Source organism: Artemia franciscana, chromosome 3 (assembly GCF_032884065.1).
Source record: "Artemia franciscana chromosome 3, ASM3288406v1, whole genome shotgun sequence".
NCBI lineage: Eukaryota > Metazoa > Arthropoda > Branchiopoda > Anostraca > Artemiidae > Artemia > Artemia franciscana.
This window is the reverse complement of record NC_088865.1, coordinates 8,991,171-9,015,647: the sequence shown is the minus strand read 5'-3', so window position 1 is coordinate 9,015,647 and position 24,477 is coordinate 8,991,171. Positions and strand designations below refer to the sequence as shown.

General features: G+C 33.3%; 1 protein-coding gene across 3 annotated transcripts; it reads right to left on the bottom strand.

Annotated features, from left to right (window-relative positions):
- Nucleotides 1-271: 271 nt before the first annotated feature.
- LOC136024843 (protein FAM193B-like) lies at nt 272-17,988 on the bottom strand. 3 transcript variants are annotated; one of them, XM_065700338.1, is made up of 3 exons: nt 17,824-17,979; nt 10,835-10,927; nt 272-515 (listed from the first exon to the last, which is right to left on the bottom strand). In XM_065700338.1, exons 1-3 carry the CDS (start codon nt 17,843-17,845, stop codon nt 337-339), a joined length of 294 nt encoding a protein of 97 aa, XP_065556410.1. In that variant the 5' UTR covers nt 17,846-17,979; the 3' UTR covers nt 272-336. The 3 variants fall into 3 exon arrangements, with proteins under 3 accessions (XP_065556410.1, XP_065556412.1, XP_065556411.1); XM_065700340.1 differs by lacking the exon at nt 272-515 and adding an exon at nt 527-1,255 and having other exon boundaries at nt 17,824-17,987; XM_065700339.1 differs by lacking the exon at nt 272-515 and adding an exon at nt 1,276-1,799 and having other exon boundaries at nt 17,824-17,988.
- Nucleotides 17,989-24,477: the final 6,489 nt, after the last annotated feature.

Below are 24,477 nucleotides of genomic sequence, written 5' to 3'. Positions count from 1 at the left end.
ATTATCGATGTTTAGGAAAAAAAAAACATATCAAATAGTCGATTTTCTATACTTCCTAGTACTGTACACCTCTCAGTAGATGTGCATAAGTAGACCCGCCAATGGTATATTCTATACCATGCTTGGAAATTACGAACTTCCCCAGAATAACTTAGTATAACACAGCATTTTTCTTTAAAAAGCCTCCTAAAAAATCCTAAAAAAGGTAAAAATAAATCTGCTTATTAATCCAATAAACAAAGAAATAAAATACTATCCTTCAATGGTAAGGTATCTTAAGAAAAACTTTATTGACACAATTGACTTTGAAGAGAAATTATAAAAGTATCACAAGTCTTAAAAATTCCCATTTTTTGTACGGGCAAAAATATCTTTAACGTTCAGATTGACCTTTAACTTTGTACTTGGATCCGTCGGTCGAGAATCCAAACAGAATCGCTTGAACGCCTCCAGCTCACGCTCCGTTTCATCTAATTCACTTGGGTTTTCCTTAGGTTTGAATATACTATCTGCATCTAAAAAAATAAAAATATAAAAAGATTCACTTGGGTTTTCCTTAGGTTTGAATATACTATCTGCATCTAAAAAATATAAAATATAAAAAGATTCACTTGGGTTTTCTTTAGGTTTGAATATACTATCTGCATCTAAAAAACAAAAAATAAAAAAAGATTCACTTGGGTTTTCTTTAGGTTTGAATATACTATCTGCAGCTAAAAATAAAAAATATAAAAAGATCCACTTGGGTTTTCTTTAGGTTTGAATATACTATCTGCAGCTAAAATTAAAATAAATAAAAAATATAGAAAAATTCACCTGGGTTTTCTTTAGGTTTGAATATACTATCTGCATCTAAAAAAATAAAAATATAAAAAGATTCACTTGGGTTTTCCTTAGGTTTGAATATACTATCTGCATCTAAAAAATATAAAATATAAAAAGATTCACTTGGGTTTTCTTTAGGTTTGAATATACTATCTGCATCTAAAAAACAAAAAATAAAAAAAGATTCACTTGGGTTTTCTTTAGGTTTGAATATACTATCTGCAGCTAAAAATAAAAAATATAAAAAGATCCACTTGGGTTTTCTTTAGGTTTGAATATACTATCTGCAGCTAAAATTAAAATAAATAAAAAATATAGAAAAATTCACCTGGGTTTTCTTTAGGTTTGAATATACTATCTGCATCTAAAAAAATAAAAATATAAAAAGATTCACTTGGGTTTTCCTTAGGTTTGAATATACTATCTGCATCTAAAAAATATAAAATATAAAAAGATTCACTTGGGTTTTCTTTAGGTTTGAATATACTATCTGCATCTAAAAAACAAAAAATAAAAAAAGATTCACTTGGGTTTTCTTTAGGTTTGAATATACTATCTGCAGCTAAAAATAAAAAATATAAAAAGATCCACTTGGGTTTTCTTTAGGTTTGAATATACTATCTGCAGCTAAAATTAAAATAAATAAAAAATATAGAAAAATTCACCTGGGTTTTCTTTAGGTTTGAATATACTATCTGCATCTAAAAAAACAAAAAATAAAAAAAGAAGCAAATATGCAACTATCTCTATTAGAGGGAGGGGGGATACTAGATATTCATGCGAGCCTTAGGGCTTTCAATTTATTTTACTTCTCTTTTAATATTTCAAATACTTTTTTGGCACGTCTATACAAGTATCAACTATTATGAAAATAAAAGAGCGTGTAGTAGTACAATTAATGGAGGTGTATGCGAATATGATATGGAGGAATAATTCACTTGGGTTTTCTTTAGGTTTGAATATACTATCTGCATCTAAAAAATAAAAATAAAAAAAGAAGGAAATATGCAACTAACTTTATTGGGGGGATGGGGGATACTAGATATTCATGCGAGCCTTAGGGCTTTGATTCCACGAGCTGGTGGGAAGGAGTAAATCCTTTTTAGAGCAACAGGAGTGTGCTATTTTGAAGGTCAAGAATTCACTTGGGATTTTTTTTTAGGTTTGAATATAATGTTTGCATCTAAAAAAGAAATTAAATAAGGAGCAAATACATAATTGCCTACTGGGGGGGGGGTCGCAAAAAATAAATACCAGTACCAGAATTAGAACTTTGATTCAGGAGCTGGTGGGAGGGAGAAATCCCTTTTAAAGGAGGGAGGGGCATGCTATTTTGAAGGTCGAGGATTCAGCTATTAAGTCTTTCAAGCCATAGTATAACCAAAATGTGCGTATGTTTGTGTAGTTTTTCAGATTTTTTTTTCTGGAGGGGGAGGTATAGTGGTTCTAACTCGAAGCCCCTCCTACCCCATTTATAGCTGGTTGCCTAGATCAATCTGCAGAATGGCTAAAGGAACGAGGTGCCAGAATTTTAGAGGCTTATCGGTCAAGAAAATTCCCATGAAACATTAATGCATAAAGTTGAAAAAACACGATCAATACCAGGGCGTCCACGAAACCCGACGCGATCAGGTTCAGATAATGCCTGATTTAAAAAGCGAACGAATCATTAACACAAAGAAACTTAAAGTTGCTTCATGGAACGCAAGAAGTCGTAAGAATGAGCCAAACCTGATACTCCTTGCCAATGAAATGAAGAAGTATGGTGTCAAATTGTTGCCTCTCCGAGACTAGATTGAACGATACACTTACGAGACCAATTGACGTCACAGAATCAGAAACATAACACCCTGCAACTCTGGACCGACTGGTTGAAGCAGTCTCCATGGATTTGGATTCCTCCTGGATCTAGTCGCTACGTCTTCTGTTATCATTTGGCAGCCAGTACTAGAGCAAGAAACTCCGTCTTGAGCTACAGAGAATTCTAGACTCCGCCCGAGGAGATGACATACTGTTCGTCGATGGCAACTTCAACGCAAGGGTTGGCAAACCAATATCAAAGAGATAATTCGACGCTATGCCATTAGTAATAGACGCTCGAACAGCGAAAGACTGCTACAGCTTTCTAAATACAATAGCTTATGTCTGGCTAACATTAAATTCGAACACAGGAAGGACCACAATGTAACCTGGCTCAGATCGACAACACAATTGTCAGGAGATAGTGGAGGAGCTCATTTCGGGATGCAAGAGCCAACAGAGGTGCAAATACAAGCTCAGAAACTGACTCATGCCACGCTCTTCTCTTATATTAATTCAAGCTAAGCCTAAGCGCCCCACCCTCCAAAAAAATTATAAGCCGACAGATTCCATCCATCAAAACTGCGGAGATCAGAGATTAAAGCTGAGTTTAAGCTTCGGCTTACTAACCGATTCGAGGTCCTTAATGATTCCGCCGGCATCGAGGTTCGATGGTCTAAAACTAAGGGTCTTCTCTGTAAGTCCTAACAGAGGAGGCAGCTGAACAAAGGATCTGGGAACCAAGACCGGGCAACCAGGGAAGAATCTCTGGCAGACATTCACGAATGACCTGGATCCTTTGGGAGACTTCCACTGACATATCAGGTTGGACTACATCAGTCATTCGGTCTTCCATTGGTGGGGGGAACCATGAATTATCGTCTGGTTCCATAAAAATTACAGTAAGAAAGCAAGACATACTGTCTAATTTTAAAGGTAGACAGGTATAGCAATGGCTAACATACTGTAAAAAAAAAGTGATACAATTTGATGATAATCAAAAAGACAACCAATATAGGAAGGCTTCTCATAATACCTAGCGTAACTTGCTCCATTTTGAGAACGCATAACTAGAAGCTAAAAACCTACTTCTGAAATTAGTAACATGTAACTATAAGTAACATATAAGACCTATTTCCGTTTGTTTGTCTTACTCTTTAAGCCCGGAAGAACTGAAAGCCTTTAGATCTCTAATAGCGACTCGATGTATTTTAACATTTATATCCTAGTTGTGCATTGTCAAAAGTTATCAAAGGCACTTCAAGTAGCGACAATAGTTCTTACCTGATGGTTCCTCGAATGAAGAGGACTCTGCATTCGGAACAAATTTCTCGTGGCAAATAGCAAAAGTTGAATGAAAATTTCAATATACTGCTAATTAAGCCGCATCTAAATCAATTGAGAACTGTTGCTGGGGTACTGAAGCAAGAAAAAAAAGGAGGGAGAGAGCAGTGAGATTTAGGCAGCTGCTTGGGGCACCACAGTCTTTTTTTGGCTGGTGAGGGAGGGAAGGTGGCAGATCATGGTGTAAAAATTGCAAAAACAAAAATTTGAGGACTACAAGAGAAATCTCAAGACCTCTGGGTATCATCCCTATAAAATAACCCAACATTTTTTTTTTAGAATCACTCCCGCAAATGTTTTTTTGTGTTTTGCAAAAAGTGTCAAATACCGAATTAAGAGTAACCTCTAAGTAATATCTAATAGTTCTTCCCACGTAAGACTGTCTAATTACCATACGGCTAATTAACAGTAGGAACTGACCCCCTTCTATAAAACCAAAGTCATTGTTTTTCCTCATCTAGCCACATGTCTAAATAGATACCGAACTTAAAGCAGGAAAAATTGTGCAGACCAATTATAATCTTTTAAATGGTTTATCAGTCTGATTCGATCTAAAGTTTATATTAATGTTTTAATTCATATCTTTAATTAGTATTTTTATTTTAATTGAATTGTCTTCGGCGTCATATTTTTAAGTTGCTGTTACATCTGCTGCCACTGGGATGTTCAATAAATATTTTTAGTTCTTCCACCAGAAGTTGCAAATCAGATGGCTCTAAGTCATATGAGGGAGTTGATCTGTCGAACACAAGCTTTTTTCTGTTACTCATCTTGAGTGTTCAGTGATTTTCCTGGTTGTCAGTCAATACCAGGAGAATAAATGAGAAATATAGATTACAAGCGCCTACATTCAGAGTCGAAAGGCATCTAAATTCGATTTTTGAGTCTTCTTTCAATTAAATAGTTGGTTCTAGGTTTTACCAATGGAAGTATTTAAGCTGTAACTTCACTTAATCTGGACTTGAGTATCAACTTCATTTACTAAGCGCACCTAATGAAGTTGGAATTGTGCAAACCCCTCATAAACTTAAGTGTGAGCTGCATCCCAGCAAACTGCTTCTATTTCGTACATTTTCTTAAAACTTACCAAGCATAAAATAAGACCTAAATTATGCTCTTTACTTTTAGCCTTATTCTCCAATTAAATAAAAAAAACAAGTTTTTTGGCTGCTTCCTCATCAACGCCCCGCTCTTTACGCTAAAGTTTGACTCTTTCTCTCAATTCTTCTTTTTAAAACAGTAAAAAACTTTAGCGTAAAGAGCGGGGTGTTGATAAGGAAGCAGCTCTTTCATATACGAAGTAATTTCTGTTCGTTGTAAGTTTTAATATCGCTCCTTACTTTCAGTTAAAAAAAATTTTTTTTTTTGTTATTTAATTTCTAAACGTTTTTGAATCAATGCATGTTTTGATTTTGGCTCTCCGCAGAGGAATAATTAAAACGAAATTTGCATTTTTTTTTTTGCTAAATGGCTTTCTGATAATTTCGATCGAATGATTTTGAGAAAAAAAGAGCGGGGGAGGAAGCCTAGTTGCCCTCCGATTTTTTGGTTAATTAAAAAGGCAACTAGAAATTTTTTACGAATCTTTTTATTAGTAAAAGATTTACGTAAGTTATAAATTAGCTTACGTAAAGAACTTTTGTATTCTCATATTTTTATTACATATATGAGGGGGTTCGCCCCCTCGTCAGTACCTCGCTCTTTACACTAAAGCTTAAATTTTGTCCCAATTCATTAAGAATGACCCCTGAATCACAAAAGCCGTAGAATAAATAGTTGAAATTACTAAAAATACTTTAGCGTAAAGAGCAAGGTAATAGGAAGAGGTGAGCGGCTCATATGGGTAATAATTTCTGTTTGTTTTAAGTTTTAATGCTGTTCCTTACTTCCAGCTGAAAAAACTTTTTCATATTTATTTTTTCATTGTTTTTTTTTTTAAATAATGCTAGTAAATCCTGCGCTCCCTTCATGGAAATTTTCTTCCCCCATGACAAATTATCGATGGAAAGTTCCCCCAGCATATCCCCCTCTTCTCAACCCCTCCCCCCAACCAAAAAAATCCTCCCGAAAACGCCTGTACACTTCCCAATAACCATTACTATATGTAAGCACTGGTCAAAGTTTGTAACTTGTTGCCCCTCCCACGGGGACTCTGGGGGAGTAAGTCGTCCCCAAAGACATAGTTATAAGGTTTTTCGACTACGCTGAATAAAATGGCTATCTCAGAATTTGTATCCGTTGACTTTGGTAAATAATTAGCATGGGAGGGGGCCTACGTGCCCTCCAATTTTTTTGGTCATTTAAAAAGGGCGCTAGAACTTGTCATTTCCGTTCGAATGAGCCTTCTTGCAACGTTCTAGGACAACTGAGTCGATATGATCACCCCTGGGGAAAAAAAAACAAACAAAAAACAAATAAACACGCATCCGTGATCTGCCTTCTGGCAAAAAATACAAAATTCCACATTTTTGTAGATAGGAGCTTAAACCTTCTACAGTAGGGTTCTCTGATACGCTGAATCAGACGATAGATCCGAGCTGAATCCGACTTCGACGATAGGGTCTGATACGCTGAATCTGATGGTGTGATTTTCGTTAAGATTCTATGACTTCTAGGGTGCGTTTCCTACTATTTTCTAAAATAACGCAAATTTTCTCAGGCTCATAACTTTTGATAGGTAAGACTAAACTTGATGAAACTTATATATTTAAAAACAGCATTAAAATGCAATTCTTTTGATGTAGCTATTGGTATCAAAATTCCATTTTTTTTTAGTTTTGGTTACTATTGAGCCGGGTCGCTCCTTACTACAGTTCGTTACCACGAACTGTTTGATAGAAAGACTTGAAAGTGTTCAGAGTTTCTTGAAGGATGGTAAAAGGAGAAACTTTGAACAGCGGGGTAGACGAGTTTTTCCGTCTTATCACCAGACAGTAGAGCATTACCCAGGAGAGAGAAAAAAGGATTGCATAATTATTTTTCGAACATTTTTTTTAACCTCCGAATGTACTAAAAACTAAAAAGTATTTCTTTTTATCAGGAAAAAAAGTTCTAACAGATTTACCCTAAACAAGTTTTCTGTATTCTTTTTGTTTATTTGGAGATAAGGCCGTATTTTTTTGTTTTTACTTCATGAGTAGAAACAAAGATAGTGGCAAACGTGTATGAGTAAAATCTGGAGCCAATGTAAAAAAAAAAGAAGAAAAAACCAACACCATATAACATTTGGCCATTTTTTCGTTTCTTTCAGCCTCCCCTAAACTAATGCATACTTGTGTCTTCTGATAATTCTAGGGGAGGGGAAAGAAACCAGAATTGTCGTCAGTAGGTCTACCAGTTTATGTCATCTAGCCTACTCAACCTGCCAATATTTTTCCAAGCAAACATTGGCCTACTTTTTGCAGACTAGATTAAACTTTAAATTCTTAAAAAAAGAACCTGATTGGTTATCACTTACAGAGAATTTAATCCTATAATATAACAAAATAAACACTGCTTTTCCGTTTTCCTTTGACATTTTTGACTCTGCTAATGAAGTGACGAGGCCCTACACTGTCAGTGGGCTTAGGGTTTTAATCCCTACCTTGCCTTGTTCAAATGCAGACAAATCCACTCTTGTCAGTTTCTGATAAAGTCATCAAGCTAATTTAAAACTAAAAAGGTGTTGATTTGCCTATACAACCTTTTAAAGTGATCCTACCTACTTTCTTTCAAACTTACTTATACTTAGATCCTCCGACGTCTAGTGGCGCACAGGGCAGGAATGGTTGACCTCGACGTCAGAGGAGCTTGAGCCAGAGACCACAGCTCATTAAGGGACGATCCTATAACTCTTGCCTCACCTTCAAGGAACGACCAATAGTGGTTCGTTGTCTACCGCATTTCCAGTACCAAACGATACAGGGAAGTCATCCCCAGTATCTTCGCCTTCCAATCAGACTTCATCGATTATTTCAGGTTGCTTGGTAAGAAGCTATCAGCCCAGTTAATCACAAGTATTCTTCAAAGGCAATTGTTCTCAAATCCAAATAGCCTTTCCTTTACAGCTCTAGACAGGCTCCAGGATTCGCATCCATATATAAATATGGACATTACATTGCTGTTGAACACGCAAAGTTTAAATTTCAGAGAGTACTCACTAAATCTCCAAACGCTATTTAATTGACAGAATAGGCTACTGCAGCTTCACATACAGTTCGGAGGATGATCTCTTTACAGGGTTGCCACCCTTAGTGATTTATCCTTATTTCTAGTGATATTTTATATTGTCTAAACAAAAAATAACTAAATCAGTACATAAATCATTAGATTATTGAAAAAAATCACTAAATCACCCAAAAAATCACTAAAATCTGGTGATTTTTTTCACACTTGGTGGCAACTCTGTCTCTCTATCGCAACTGCTGTTTTGATTGAGAGTACTACCTAGAGCATACTTGAATCGACTGACTTCTTCAATTTCAATTTTCCCAAGTTTTAGATCTACAATCAGCGAAGTGATAGCGCCGTTGGACATTGCCTTGGTCTTCCGCAGGCCCCTTCGGCCTCTGCAGGCCTACACTGATCTGCAGGCCTCTTCGGGAGGCTTCTGAAGCTACCTCCTCTATGTTCCGTTGCATATTTTCTGCGAAATCAGCAGAAAGAGCTATGTCATCGACAAAGTCCAAGTCATTAAGTTATCTCTGAGGGTTTATCTGTACCCCACCACAGACATTACAAGATCTCAAAGCGAGGAGTATGATTATGGCAAATACGATTATTGATACGAGGCATCCTTGCATCCAACAGTAAACTGATCCGATTATCCCTTTTTAGTCTCTATTACACACAACCGTCCTCCGTACAGAGCTTCGATCATTTTTATAACTTTTACAAGGATTGCATAAAACCAAAGAATCTTCCACATTGCTCATGAAGGACTGAATCGAAAGCTTTCAGAAAGCCCATGAAAACCAAAATGATCTCTCTTTCAAAACAACCAATCATAGAGTAATACCGTTAAGCTCCGATCAGAACATGTATTAGATTCCAAAACTATATTCCTTTGTTGAGGGGTTATGAGCATGCTGGCATGTTTTAAACAGTAAATCAATTCGTACGTAACTTTCAGTTCAGTCGGACCACAGAAGTGGGTGATATGCTGCTGACAAGATTCGATCCTAACACAATGCACTTCACTGATCTAAACAGACCAACTTAAACAAAACCATTTAAAAAGACTGTGGATTTGTCACAGACTGCTTTGATTAAAACTAAGGAACACAGGCAGTTTTGGGATTTGCCGAGGTATAGTTGGATGGAAATCGCTTATTCTCTTAAAAACCAGCTTGGGACTGCACTTGTATCACTTGCACATTATCTGTCCCAAGTGGGATAGATTAAAGGGGGAGGGGTATTTCCCCTCTAAGATTTTTGTTTACCCCATTCCCTAGATTAAAACAAAAAATGTATTTCCATTGTTTTTCATTAAAAGGTTTTTTTTAGTATTTTCGTTAAAAAAATTGAATAAAGCAACAAAAATTTGCATTCCTAGATTTGAATCCCGTGAATTTCCCTTCCTAGATTCCCCTTCCGCGAATTAACACAGTTACTCTGTCCAACACCAAAACTCTGCTCCTAATGGACCAGACTACATTTACACAACACTAGCAAATAAGGCATATGAAAAAAAAAATATAGCGAAAAAAAAAAACACATGTATACCACAATAAGTGAAATCACTTATTTCTTTAATTTGCCCATATTACTCAGCGACAATTAGGCTAATACCCCCCCCCCTTCCTGTCCAACTCTAGTCCTTCCTCTGTACTTTGAAAAATCTTGATAGTCAAAAAGTTTGAGAGATTTTCGGAAATGAATATTATTTTCATTTAAGTCGGCCAGGCAACGTCATCAAATATGGTGGGAAGAGGTTGTAAAATAAGAGCTTGTACAACTGTTAACCTTTGAGGGATTCGAAAGAAAAGAGGGAGGTTTAAATGGTGTATAAAAATACCCACACATTAATTGATGGAAGTACTTATGATTTAGGCATTCCCTTGTGTGAGTTCAGAAAATTTGAAAAATCCATCAAATTATTAACACAGCTCTCTAATGTTTCTAGTTATATGGCGAAGTTAAAACTAACAAAATTCTACGATATTTTGGTAACTTAGATGTATATTTCGACTGAACTTTGAGACTAAGCAGTTTAAGCATTTTAATTCTCTCCCAACAAGTGGTTAACTTTCTTCCCAGAAAAAGTCATCGCGCACAATCTTATAAGAGATGGACGTGCGTACATCTATCTTTATTGTGATTTCATGTAGGTTCCTCGAATTGGCACCTAACGCATACGACCGAGGGGGAAGTAGAGGGAGGGATAAATTCCTTAAAAATTACCTAAGATCTATAGTCTTAGACTTGTTTTTTTAAACACACTAAAAGGTAAAAGAGCAAAAATTTCAGGTCTAAAAATGGCCTTTTTATTTTTATTTTAAGTATGAGAACCCCTCTAGAAAACCTTTTATTCTCTGTCTATCTATAATACAGAACTGTTTCAACATTTCATACTTAAAATTTTACATTAATAATATCAAATTAGTTACCTACTCGCCGTGTCAAAGGAATCGTAATTTGAAAGAGACATACCTTTGGCCGCAGACAAGAATCCCAAGGGCCAAAAATTTACACTAACTCGGGGGGAAAAAGCTACCGAAACAAATATAGTTGACAAAATCTTTTAATCTTCGACTGAAAACATAGTACAAAATTGTATAAAATAGTTTTAGTTAGAAAATAAATACGGTCGAACTTTCAAATTCGATTTCTTTGAGTTTCAAAGACGAGTCATGATTGAGAATTTACAAATCTGCGTTTGACCTACCCCATGTTTCTTCACCTGGCTGATCAGAAGTTTTCTTGCCACTTTTCTTCTTCTTCTTCTTTTTAGTGGCAGTGGTTCCATCGTTTTGACGCCCTAAAAGGGATACAGATTTAGCGAATCTTCACACTGTTTTTCATACAAGACTAGAAGCTGGCTTTTAGTTGACGCAGTTCGGCTGTCCTTTGCCATACACGAAGTTCCGGTTCACAAACACAAACAGAACAAAGAACACAAACCAAAACAATCGTAAGTAAGTGATGCGGACAAAATAATAAAATCATCATGCATAAAATTGGTTGGCCTCTGGTAACTGCAGCTATGGTGGCATGGGGCTGCAATGACTAACTAGCAGTAGCAGCAGTCAAAGTATCTGTTTTATACAAAAAGCCAATTGACCAAATGACGTTTTGGCAATTATTATTATTACTTCTTTAACCACAAAAATGTTGTCAATAAATAACAAAATAAAAATAAAAACAATCATAAGCTAGTTGTAAAAATCTTAACTGATGATATAAAACTTTAATTGCCCGTGCAAGTAAAGTATGCAATTGTGATTAAATTATTTGGGAAATAACCCAAATTCCTTCACCAAATAGAGCAGTACTTCAACGCTTTTCGTTGTTTTTTTTATTATTTCTGGTTGGCTTACTGGGGATATTTTTATATGCCCAATTTGCGTCACTAAACAGGCTAAGTTAATTACTAGGGATAGAATTTTTGCCCGATCTGATTTTTGATTGGTTTTTCATTTGTTTTGGTTTTTGCTTCCACTCTTTTACTCTGTCTCTTACAGCTTACTTCAAAAGGTATGGATTTTTTTCTTGTTTTATATTTCAAATTTTTCCTTCCCTCTCTCTCTTTTTTTTTGTCTCGTCACAGCTTACTTCAAAAGGTTTGTGTTTTTCCTTGTTTTATATTTCACTTTCTTTACTTCGGTTCCCCCCTTTTTTTGTTGAACGCTAAGAACGGCTTGGCAGAGGTCCTTGCCAACAGATCTACTTTGTCTTTTCGCTCCGTTTTTCTTTTAATTTTTATTTTTTGCCAGACTCTACGGATATCAAACTTTTTATAAAATCTTCTCAGAGACAAAAGTAAAAAATTGCATTTCTTTCAAATTTCTGAAGCATGTTTATCGCAATTAAAACAGGTATCAAAACCGATTACCGAGCCTTGGGTTGTTTCCTTTGAAGATTTCTTATAGGCTGTCTCTACTTAAAGCGAGGTTCTTATGCATGTATTTTTTTTTTTTTATTTCAACGGCCACCTTAAAAAACTCTGGTGCATCATTTACAGTGGGAATTAAAGTTGCCTCGCCAAAAAGAACTAAATAATCAGGGAGTTCAAAAGCTGACAATATTTAACATCTTTCTACATATTCATCTTTACAGTTTTAAGGTATTTTGATTAGTTTTTTTTTTAGATAAAAGACCGGTAAAATTGATCAAGCTTGTTTTTTTTTCATATAATGTAATATTCTGTGTCATAAAGATGTTATAGCGCTAAAAAATATATATAGAAATGTTATAGTGCTAACAAAATAATTAAACCCTCATGCATACAATTGGTAAAGCTGCCAAACTGGTTGGTCTCTGGTTTCCTGGAGCTGCAATGAGTTACTAGTACTAGTAGTTACTTCTTTAACCACAGAAATATTGTCAATAAAAAAAAAAAAAAAAAAAAAAAAAAAAAAAAATAATCAAAAACAAAAAAGTCATAAATGATGCTAAAACGAAATAATAAAACCATCATGCATAAAATTGGTAAAGCTGCCAAACTGGCTGGTCTCTGGTTTCCTGGAGCTGCAATGAGTTACTAGTACTAGTAGTTACTTCTTTAACCACAGAAATATTGTCAAAAAAAAAAAAAAAAAAAAAAAAAAAATCAAAAACAAAAAAGTCATAAGTGATGCTAAAACGAAATAATAAAACCATCATGCATAAAATTGGTTGGCCTCTCGTAAATGCAATTGTGGTGGCCTAGAGCTGCAATGTGTTACTAGTAGTAATAGCAGTAAAACTGTGTTTTATACAACAAGCAAATTGACCAAATGACGTTTTACCAATTGCTACCATTGCTTTTTTACCCACAAAAACGTTGTAAAAAAAACGAAAAAAAAAAAAACATTTAAGTGATCCCAATGAAATAATAAAACTATTATGTATAAAACTTGTTAAGATGCCAAATGGATTAAATCCAGAAGACTAACAACAGATTGATTAGATCTAGGGGTCCAACTGAGAATTATGATAATAGCAGGGGCGTAATCTGCTATGGGAAAGAGGGGGTCATTACCCCTCCCAGACTTCGATTTGCCCCCCTTTCCAGCTGAAATTTAGTAGATTCAGAAATCTTGTCAAAACTAAGAAGAACCTGCATAAGTCAAGCATTCACATAAACGAGTCAGTTTTCTTTAGTATATCTTTACATTTAGTATCAAAAAGTTCATGGTAACGAACAGTAGTAAGGAGCGACCCGGCTCAATAGTAACCAAAACTCTAAAAAATGGGATTTTGATACCAATAGTTACATCAAAAGGATCACATTTTAATGCAGATTTTAAATATATAAGTTCATCAAGATTAGTCTTATCCATCAAAAGTTACGAGCCTGAGAAAATTTGCCTCATTTTAGGAAATAGAGGGAAACACCCCCTAAAAGTCATAGAATCTTAACGAAAATTACACCATCAGATTCAGCGTATCAGACCCTATCGTCGAAGTCTCAAGCTTGTATCTACAAAAATGCAGATTTTCACATTTTTGCCAGAAGACGGATCGCGGATGCGTGTTTATTTGTTGTTGTTTTTTCCCAGGGGTGATCGCATCGACTCAGTGGTCCTAGAATGTCGCAAGAGGGCTCATTCTAACGGAAATTAAAAGCTCTAGTGCCCCTTTTAAGTGACCAAAAATATTGGAGGGCACCTAGGCCCCCTCCCACGCTCATTTTTCCCCAAAGTCACCAGATCCAAATTCTGAAATAGCCATTTTATTACCTTAGTCGAAAAACCTAATAACTATGTCTTTGCAGACGACTTACTAACGCACAGTCCCCGTGGGAGCGGCTACATTACATATAGTACTGGCTATTGGGAAGTGTAGAGACGTTTTCACGGAATTTTTTTTGGTTTGAGGGGCGGGGAGAATTTGATGGGGGGGGGGTACGTGGGAGGATCTTTCCATGGAGGAATTTGTCATGGGGGAAGAGAATTTCAATGAGGGGGCGCAGGATTTTCTAGCATTATTAAAAAAAAATGAAAAAATAAATACGAAAAGTTTTTTCAACTGAAAGTAAGGAGCATCATTAAAACGTTTATTTCCTCTTAATTCCACGCTCTTTACGCTAAAGTATTTATTCATTCCACGGCCTTTGTGATTCAAGGGTCATTCTTAAGGAATTGGGACAAAATTTAAGCTTTAGTGTAAAGAGCGGGGCGTTGACGAGGGGATGAACCCCCTCATATAAGAAATAAAAACATACGAATATGGAGGTTCGTTACGTAAGTTATTTCGTAAGTTACGTATGTTTTTACTAATGAAAACGTTCGTAAGAGTTAAAAGTATTAGCTGCCCTTTTAAGCAATCAAAAAATTGGAGGGCAACTATGCCTACCATCTCGCTCCCTTTTCTCAAAATCTTTCGATTAAAACTATGAGAAAGCCATTTAGTCAAAAAAATTAAGGTGAGCCAAGATCAAAACATGCATTAATCCAAAAACATCCAGAAATTGAATAAAAAAAAACAAGTTTTTTTAACTAAAAGTAAGGAGCGACATTAAAACTTAAAACGAACAGAAATTACTCCGTATATGAAAAGTGCTTTTCCTCCTCAACGCCCCACTCTTTCGCTAAAGTTTTTTACTATTTTAAAAGTAGAATTTAGAGAGAGTCAAACTCTAGTGTAAAGAGCGGAGCGTTGAGGAGGAAAAGCCCTTTTCATAAACAGAGTAATTTCTGTTCTTTTTAAGTTTTAATGACGCTCCTTACTTTAAGTTAAAAAAACTTTTTTATTTTTATTTAATAACTTCACTAAAAAAAATTCTTTTAAATAGCTATATGGCTCATTTTTCATTGTCATTTTCACTTGATTTGGGAAAACTGGCTCCAATTTTGCTCCCATCCCGCCCTCTTCAGGATTTTGACGAAATTACACCACTGGATTATACTATGCAAATCATCTTGAGGGGAGTTTTTTAATGGTTACGTTTGGGGTTTAGTGTTCAGCAGGAAGTGACAAGAAATATGTCCTTTTGAGGGGAGGGGGGTAATTTTATGTAGTTTCTAATTATCCATACAAATAAGTCTGACAAAAAGAAAAAACATAAACAAATAAACATTTTTAGAAATGAAGGGAACAAAGTAAATATCCTGAATGGTAGAATTTTTATTTCTTTAATATTCATATTAACCTACAATCTAAATTCATGGTAGTGTTCCACTTAACCAATACGGAGTAGCTTAGTTAAAACACGAAGTTAATTCCAATTAATTTACAAAAAAAAAAAAAAAAAAAAAAAAAAAAAAAAAAAAAAAGTAAATGAAGACAAAGTAAATATTCTTAGTTGTAGATAGTTTGTTTACTTTGTTAAAATTATTTAATATCTTATGTTTATGGTAGTGTAACACTTAACCAATACGGAGTAGCTCAGTTGAATAAAAAAGTAAACTAAACATAAAATGCTAGCGACTCTATATAGATGTGCTCAATTGAAGTAAAAACCCCAGCCAACATTTTTGGTATTAGTCAATATTATAGGAAATAACCTTCTGGAATCTCAAAATTAAGGATGTCTCAAATCAAAAAGGACAGGAAACTTGTTAGAGGTGGAGTTTTTGGAAATTTATTATGGGACAAAAGAGATTAAAAATTGCTAGCACCACTGTAAGTGCAGCGTCTGGAGACTTCACTACAAAATAGGAAATTCATAATTATAAAAAAAAATCATATATTATTATATATTTAATTCCGGAAATAAATAGAATTACAGCTGAAACTTCTCTGTAAGGAATAATTAATCAGCTTTAGATTATTTTCAAAAACTATTTTAAGTCAAAACCCAATCTACTATAGTAGGTCTAGGCTAGATTGTGAAAAAATTAGGAAGATTAAGCAGGCTTGTTGAATTTAAGCTGGTAGGCCTACTGGCGATATAAGTCTGCTTCTATTACTTTTACCTATCACTAAAATATTTGAAAATATATGGATGCGGTAGTTTAAGGTAAAATGAAAAAGAAAAAAAATCACCAAAAGCCAGATGGTGTTATTAATTGTTCTTTTTGAAATTTGTACCATTTTCTGCTCTTATAAGTTCACATACTCTTTGGCTAAAACAGTAAAAATAAGAAAATAAATTAAAGATAAATTAAAATAATAAAAAAATATAGATTATACGACAGAGATGTACGCAAGTTATTTTTTTTTTCAAAAGAACCAATTAACATTCGTATACCAAAAAAAGATTTAAATGAGATTGAAAAGTAATGACTAAAATATATTTGCGAGAGGATAATAAATCCAAGGAAGAATCGGCAAAATCAAGGATTTTGTTGATATTGGGTGATGATAATCGAAAAAAGTTGCTGACATTGCATATTTTGCTGATAATAGAAAAAAAAACAGTGTTTTTCAAAAAAGATTCTAATGTTAAGTCTTAATTTGTAAATCAAACACATTTTATATCGGATTTTCCTTTTTTTTAATCCTTCTTTTTTAGCCTTAATCCTTGTTTTTAGGCAATATCAATCTGATTTTACGAATTTAACGGCACCGTGATGTTGCAAAATAGAAAAAAGAAAAGAAATTAAGTGTTGAAAAAAATTGTCATCTAAAGGCAAATAATAATAGTACATAATAAACAAAAATAAGAAATTCAGAGTGATGACTGAGACCTGGGATGTACAAGACTCATGAGGAGAAAGGAGATGAGATTTTTTAAAATAATCAAACAGCTCGTGGTAACAAACTATAAGCACGAAGCGATGCGGCTCAATAGTAACCGAAACTGAATCAAAAGTTAAGATTCCGAGAATATTTGCCCAATTTTTGGAAAACGGGAGAAACACCCTCAAAACATCAAGTGGTCTTAATGAAAATCACACCATTAGATTTAACTTATCCGAGAATCCCACTGTAGAGGTTCCAAGCTCCTATACACAAAACTGTGAAACTCTGCATTCTTAGACAAAAGAATGATCACGGATGCGTGTTTATTTGTTGTTTTATTCCCCAAGGGTGATCGTATCGAACCAGTGATCCTAGAAGATCGCGAGGGGTCTCATTTGATCGGAAATAAAAAAGCTCTAATGTTCTTTCGAAGAGACCAAAAATACTGGAGGGCCGCTAATTCTCCCCTACGGCGGTATACAGACATTTTTCGGGGGGGGGGGGGGGTACTTGGGAGGATCTTTCCATGGAGGGGGAGCCAGATTCCCCGGCACTATTTAAAGAACGATTAGATATTAAATAAAAAAAACAACAATTTTTTCAATTAAAAGTAAGGGGCAACCATTAAAGCTTAAAATGAACAGAAGTTATTATGTATAAGAGGGGAGTTGCCACTCCTCAATAACTTGCTCTTTACGTTACGTCAAAGCTTTTTTTTTTTTAGAAATTTTGAAACAGCTTGTGTTTCAGGAATCATTCTTAAATGATTGGAACTATAAGTCAAACTTTAGCGTAAAGAGCAAGTTATTGAAGAGGGTGTAAACCCCCCTCATTTACGTAATAATTTCAGTTCGTTTTAATTCTTAATGTTGCTCCTCACTGTCAATTGTAAAAACTTAAATGCTAGTGAAAAAGAAGAAGAAAGTCTGAGTGAAAAAAAAGTCTGAGTGGCTTGGGATGTACACGACTCATGAGGGAAAAAGGCTGGATATTTTTTAAATAATAGTAAAAAGAGTGTCTGAGTGAAAGGAAGAACATCAGGAATGTACACGACTCGTGAGGGGGAGAGGGCATATTTTTCAGTATGAAGAAACAATAAAGAATTACCTTGCTGATCATTTTTGGTCATCTCACTCGTATCAACAACAATCACGTTTGGCTGAGGACTAGGCTGTACGACAGCTGATGGCTTTTGAATTTGGCTTACTTGAGGAAAAATTGGATCGCGTTGATTTTCCTGATGCTAAAAATAAATATGTCGCAAATCAGAAAGTAAATTTAATAGAAGGCAGTGACCAAAAGGAACAAGGGGAAGGGACAAGATGCTAATTTTAGATAGCGAAGGTTGAAACGGTTATACACGAACATTTTTATATTGAAACAATAGATCAAAACGCTTGAAACATAATGAATGCTTTCATTATTTTATATGAGTGACTTCTTACGAAACTATAAAAAGTAAAAAGGTAAAAAAAAAGCAAAAACACAGTATCCGTTGAAATTGATACAGGGGCGCTGGGAGCCCAACACCCCTGTCCTGACAAGGCGAGGAGAGGGGGGGTGAATGAGCACCCTATTTATTATATCTGAGAGTTTCTACCCTCAGTAAGCAACCCACGATCAGCAGTAAATTTGCTATTACCGTTTGTTCGAGTACTTTCAAACATTTTTTCAACTTTCTTGGCCAAATAGGAATTGACTAGAGCTTCATTAAGCAGTTTATTGGTTTTACGTAAAGTATAAATTTATAAGGGAGATTAACTCATACTAACAAGAAGACAAGTAAGAAGAAGAAAACGAAAAGTGGCAAAGAATCCTATGACAAGGCAGGCAAAGAAAAATAGGGTAGGTCGACTGAGGATTAGCGAATTCAAGAGAGAGATACACACGCACCCGTGATCTGTCTTCTGGCAAAAAATGTGAAATTCCACATTTTTGTAGATATGAGTTTGAAACTTCTACAATAAGGTTTTCTGATACGCTGAATCTGATGGTGTGATTTTCGTAAAGATTGTATGACATTTTGGGGGTGTTTAACCCTATTTTCTAAAATGAGGCAAATTTTCTCAGGCTCGTAAATTTTGATGGGTATAACTGATCTTGATAAATCTTGTATATGTAAAATCAGCATTAAAATGCGATTCTTTTGATTGAACTATTGGTATCAAAATCCCATTTTTTAGAGTTTCGGTTACTATTGACCCGGGTCGCTTCTTACTACAGTTCGTCACCACAAACTGTTTGAAATATTTTCTCAGCTTTTGAGGCAAAACTGAGTTTTTAATTCGTTGATATTCAAGCAAAAAAGGACCATCACCTTGCTAAGACGGTTAGATGCACAATAAGCCAGTTTATACCAAGAGAAAAAAAGAAAGGGCTGCTTCCACCACTCCCGCCTCCACAACAAATAAAAATAGATTAAGGCTTAGGTGGCTACTTATCATGAATAGGGTTACAAGCTGATACGTTGTAATCAAAAGTGCTCTATTTTGTTACAAAATATACTCAATAGTGTTGCTTTTATATATTTTATATATATATATTTTTTATATATATATTATATATATATATATATATATATATATATATATATATATATATATCTATATATATAAAAATAAGTTGTCTGTCTGTCTGTGGATGGATCAGGTGACGTCACCTGAAAAAACTGGATCAGGTGACGTCAAAACTGAAAAAACTAAAAAAAGGCAAAAACTACAAAAAAAACTAAAAACTAATAAAAAAAATAAAAAAGCTAAAAAACTAAAAAAACTAAAAAAAGGCAAAAACTACAAAAAAAACTAAAAACTAATAAAAAAGCTAAAAAACTAAAAAAACTAAAAAAAGGCAAAAACTACAAAAAAAAACTAAAAACTAATAAAAAAAATAAAAAAGCTAAAAAACTAAAAAAACTAAAAAAACTAAAAAAAGGTAAAAAACTAAAAAAACTAAAAACTAAAAAAAACTAAAAAAAAGGAAAAAACTGAAAAATAAGCTAAAATAAAGGTAAAAACCAATAAAAAACTAAAAAAAAAACTGAAAAAACTAAAAAAAGGCAAAAACTACAAAAAAAAACTAAAAACTAATAAAAAAAGTAAAAAAGCTAAAAAACTAAAAAAACTAAAAAAACTAAAAAAAGGTAAAAAACTAAAAAAAATAAAAAATAAAAAAAAACTAAAAAAAAGGAAAAAACTGAAAAATAAGCTAAAATAAAGGTAAAAACCAATAAAAAACTAAAAAGAAAAAAAGGAAAAAACTAAAAAAAATTTTCATCTAAAAAACTAAAAAAAACTAAAAAAGGTAAAAACTAAAAGAACTAAAAAAGAAAAAAATAAATGACGAAACTCAAAGAGAAAGCGACCAGGACAAAAGGAATGTTCGATTAGCAATCAACAAAGCACCGGGACACAGGGAGTATAAATGACGACCAGGACATAAGTAAAAAAAAAAAACTATCTATATATATAAAAATAAGTTGTCTGTGGATCTGTGGATCGTGGATCAGGTGACGTCACCTGAAAAAACTGGATCAGGTGACGTCAAAACTGAAAAAACTAAAAAAAAGGCAAAAACTACAAAAAAAACTAAAAACTAATAAAAAAAATAAAAAAGCTAAAAAACTAAAAAAACTAAAAAAAGGCAAAAACTACAAAAAAAACTAAAAACTAATAAAAAAGCTAAAAAAACAAAAAACTAAAAAAAAGGCAAAAACTACAAAAAAAACTAAAAACTAATAAAAAAAATAAAAAAGCTAAAAAACTAAAAAAACTAAAAAAACTAAAAAAAGGTAAAAAACTAAAAAAACTAAAAACTAAAAAAAACTAAAAAAAAGGAAAAAACTGAAAAATAAGCTAAAATAAAGGTAAAAACCAATAAAAAACTAAAAAAAGGCAAAAACTACAAAAAAACTAAAAACTAATAAAAAAAGTAAAAAAGCTAAAAAACTAAAAAAACTAAAAAAACTAAAAAAACTAAAAAAAGGTAAAAAACTAAAAAAAATAAAAAATAAAAAAAAACTAAAAAAAAAGGAAAAAACTGAAAAATAAGCTAACATAAAGGTAAAAACCAATAAAAAACTAAAAAGAAAAAAAGGAAAAAACTAAAAAAAATTTTCATCTAAAAAACTAAAAAAAACCAAAAAAGGTAAAAACTAAAAGAACTAAAAAAGAAAAAAATAAATGACGACACTCAAAGAGAAAGCGACCAGGACAAAAGGAATGTTCGATTAGCAATCAACAAAGCACCGGGACACAGGGAGTATAAATGACGACCAGGACATAAGTAAAAAAAAAAATTAACAAAACTAAAAAGAAGGTAAAAACTACAAAAAAACTAAAAAGAAAAAAAAAACTAAAAACTAATAAAAAAACTAAAAAATCTAAAAATCTAAATAAACTAAAAAAGAAAAAAAAAGGAAAAAAATAAAGGAGAAAAACAAAACTAAAAAACGAATGTATATACAGACCGGTACACCGGGATAGAAATGACGACCGGGACACAGGGAATATAAATGACGACCGGGACACAGGGACACAACTACAACGGGGACACCGGGGGAAACAGGGGGATATAAATGACGACCGGGACAAAAAAACTAAAAAGAAAAAAAAACTAAAAACTAATAAAAAAACTAAAAAATCTAAAAATCTAAATAAGCTAAAAAAGAAAAAAAAAGGAAAAAAATAAAGGAGAAAAACAAAACTAAAAAACGAATGTATATACAGACCGGGACACCGGGATACAAATGACGACCGGGACACAGGGAATATAAATGACGACCGGGACACAGGGACACAACTACAACGGGGACACCGGGGGAAACAGGGGGATGTAAATGACGACCGGGACACCGGGACAGGGAATGGTCGATTAGCAATCACCATCAACAAAGCTCAAGGGCAATCATTAGAATCATGAGGTATAGATCTGAATACAGATTGTTTTCCCATGGACCATTATATGTTGCATGTTCAAGAGTCGGTAAACCTGACAATCTATTTATATGCAAAGACAATGCGACAGCAAAGAATGTTGTATATTCGCAAGTTTTACGTAGTTAAAACCATATATATATATATATATATATATATATATATATATATATATATATATATATATATATATATATATATATATATATATATATATATATATATATATATATATATATATCTATATTCACAGGTGGGACATAGGGACACAACTACAATGGCGCGTAACTATTATGGCGCGTAACGACTTACGCGCGCGGGGGGGCTTGGGGGGGGGCGCGAAGCGCCCCCACCAACTAGGTGTTGGGGTGGCGCGAAGCGCCACCCCAACAGCTAGTATATATATATATATATATATATATATATATATATATATATATATATATATATATATAGTGATATAAATTGGAAACCAGTTTGTAATTGTAAGCAACTTGGCCCATTTGTAAATCCTACTTATAAACATGTTATAACAGGGGACTTGTCAATAATAAAGCAAGATGATCTTCAAATTATAATGAATAAAGGGGCTAATTTCCGTCTTTCTCATCATCTGAAACCATCGAGTGTTCTTGATGGCTTGGAAAATGATTTTGATTTATTTATTGATAAGTGGTGTAAGAAAGAGAATAAAAATAAAGAGAGTTTTCAAAGTTGGAAGAATTTAATTATTAGTAGAAGAAGAAATAAAATATATTCTAACTTAAAAAATAGTAACACTAAATCATTATTTTATAATGCGAAGATTAAACAAGCAATTGCTAATCTAAAGAATGAATTTGTAATTGTGCCAGTGGATAAAGCTAATAATAATTTTGCCATAATTTGTCAGAAGCTGTATTGTGATATCTTAAAAAGGGAGTTATGCACAACTAACGTTTATGAAAAGGTAAATATAGAGGATGAGAATTTAATTGAAAAGACTGAAGAAATACTTTTTAAAAATTTTAATATTAAAATAAATGACATGATAAAAAGTTCCCTTCCCTATATTGGACTGTAAAATTTCATAAGAATCACCCTAAACCACGGTTTATTGCTGGAGCAGCTAAATGTCCAACCCGCATTGCTGCTACTGACCTCTCTTTAATTTTAAAGGAAATTGTAAATAAACTTAAAACCTATTGTTCTGGTATTAAAAAATTTTCGAATTTTAATCCATATTGGAGTGTTAATAATTCAGTGCAGGTGATAGATTCTTTAACAATGGTTTCAGCTAAAAGAATTGAGTCTTTCGATTTTGCGACAATGTATACTAATTTATCACTTAATGTAGTGTTTGATAATTTAAAAACTGTTATCAAGAAATCTTTCCTCTTATCTAGTAAAAGGTTCTTAAAAATAGACACTTATAATAAAATAGCTATATGGACAAATTGCTTTAATACTACAGTTAACTTGAGATGTTACAGCTTGGATATGATTTTTGAGTTATTAGAATTTGTTTTATACAGTACTTATATAAGATTTGGTGGTGATTTGTACAAGCAAATTGTGGGAATTCCCATGGGGGGGAATGCCAGCCCATTTATAGCTGACTTGTTTTTAAGTCAACTAGAATATAAATATATGATGGATAAGAATAATCCAATTAATTTAAAACATGTTTTGTCAAATAATAAAAGATATTTAGATGATATTTTGGTCTTAAATTGTAAGGATTTCATTGATATTTCTAAAAATATATATCCATCAGAGCTTATTCTTGAACCTAGTCATGGCGCTGGTCATGAAGATCATTTCTTAGATTTAAATATTAATATTTGTGATAATAATAAATTAAGTTTTAAAATGTATAATAAAACGGATGATTTTGATTTTGAAGTGATTAATTTCCCATTCCCTGAAAGTAATATACACTCAAATATCACATATTCAGCGTTTTTCTCACAGTTACTTCGTTATGCAAGGATTTGTAGTAATTATATTGATTTTAAAAATAGATGTAAAATCTTAAGTCAAAAATTGATATCAAGAGGTTTTTCTGCAAATAAATTAACTTGGCAATTTAAAAAATTTAGTTTTCATTATAACGAACTTTTAAATAAATATCAAAAGAATTATCTAGAAATGCTTAAAGAAATTTTCAACTAATTTCGGAGGTTGTTGCAGCGCCATTTATTTTGAATTGTGTTTCTAATTGAGCAGATTTTTTTTTAAAATTAGCCACATGGTAAAGATGAATTCTATCATTGTTTAGTTCATTCAGGTTTTTTGCAATGTGTTAATATTTGTGATTGGGTAAAATTTATTATATTTAGTTTACCTATTGTTGCTGAAAAGAGGGATATATTAACAGGATAAGCTTGTTTTGGTGTTACTTGGTTGTTTTACATTTGCTGTTTTTTTTTCTTTCATAGGCATGTATTTTGGGGGTGATACCTGACACGGGGATGCCATGGATATTCTGTGGTAGCCACAACACTGGGCTGCGTAGAGAATTTAAAGTGGCGAAACCCTATATAAGCCAGTGTATTTTCCTGATGAGCCCTTGTGTTGGGTTGTTGCCTCTGAATTATTTGTCTTTATTATTTTTTCTATTGTTTGGTAAATGACGACTTATACTTATTGACGATATGACTGCCTGTCCATGGATTATTCTTTATGGTTGATTGTGTATGGCTATGCTGTTTGACCTATGTGATTGTATGGATGAGTAGGGTTAAGGCCTCATTCAAGTGCTGGTCTATATTAATCACTAATTTAGGAAAACAGTCTTCCTTTTCTCCTTCTGTCTCTCTTTTTTTTTTTTTTTTTTTGTGTTTGTGCT

Excerpts from the sequence above, each read along its gene's own strand:
- LOC136024843 (XM_065700338.1), bottom strand. The coding sequence starts at position 17,845 with ATGACCAAAAATGATCAGCAAG. Across the intron at positions 10,928-17,823 it reads GACCAAAAATGATCAGCAAG|GGCGTCAAAACGATGGAACC; the intron begins GTAATTCTTTAT and ends TATCCCTTTTAG. Across the intron at positions 516-10,834 it reads GCCAGGTGAAGAAACATGGG|ATGCAGATAGTATATTCAAA; the intron begins GTAGGTCAAACG and ends TTATTTTTTTAG.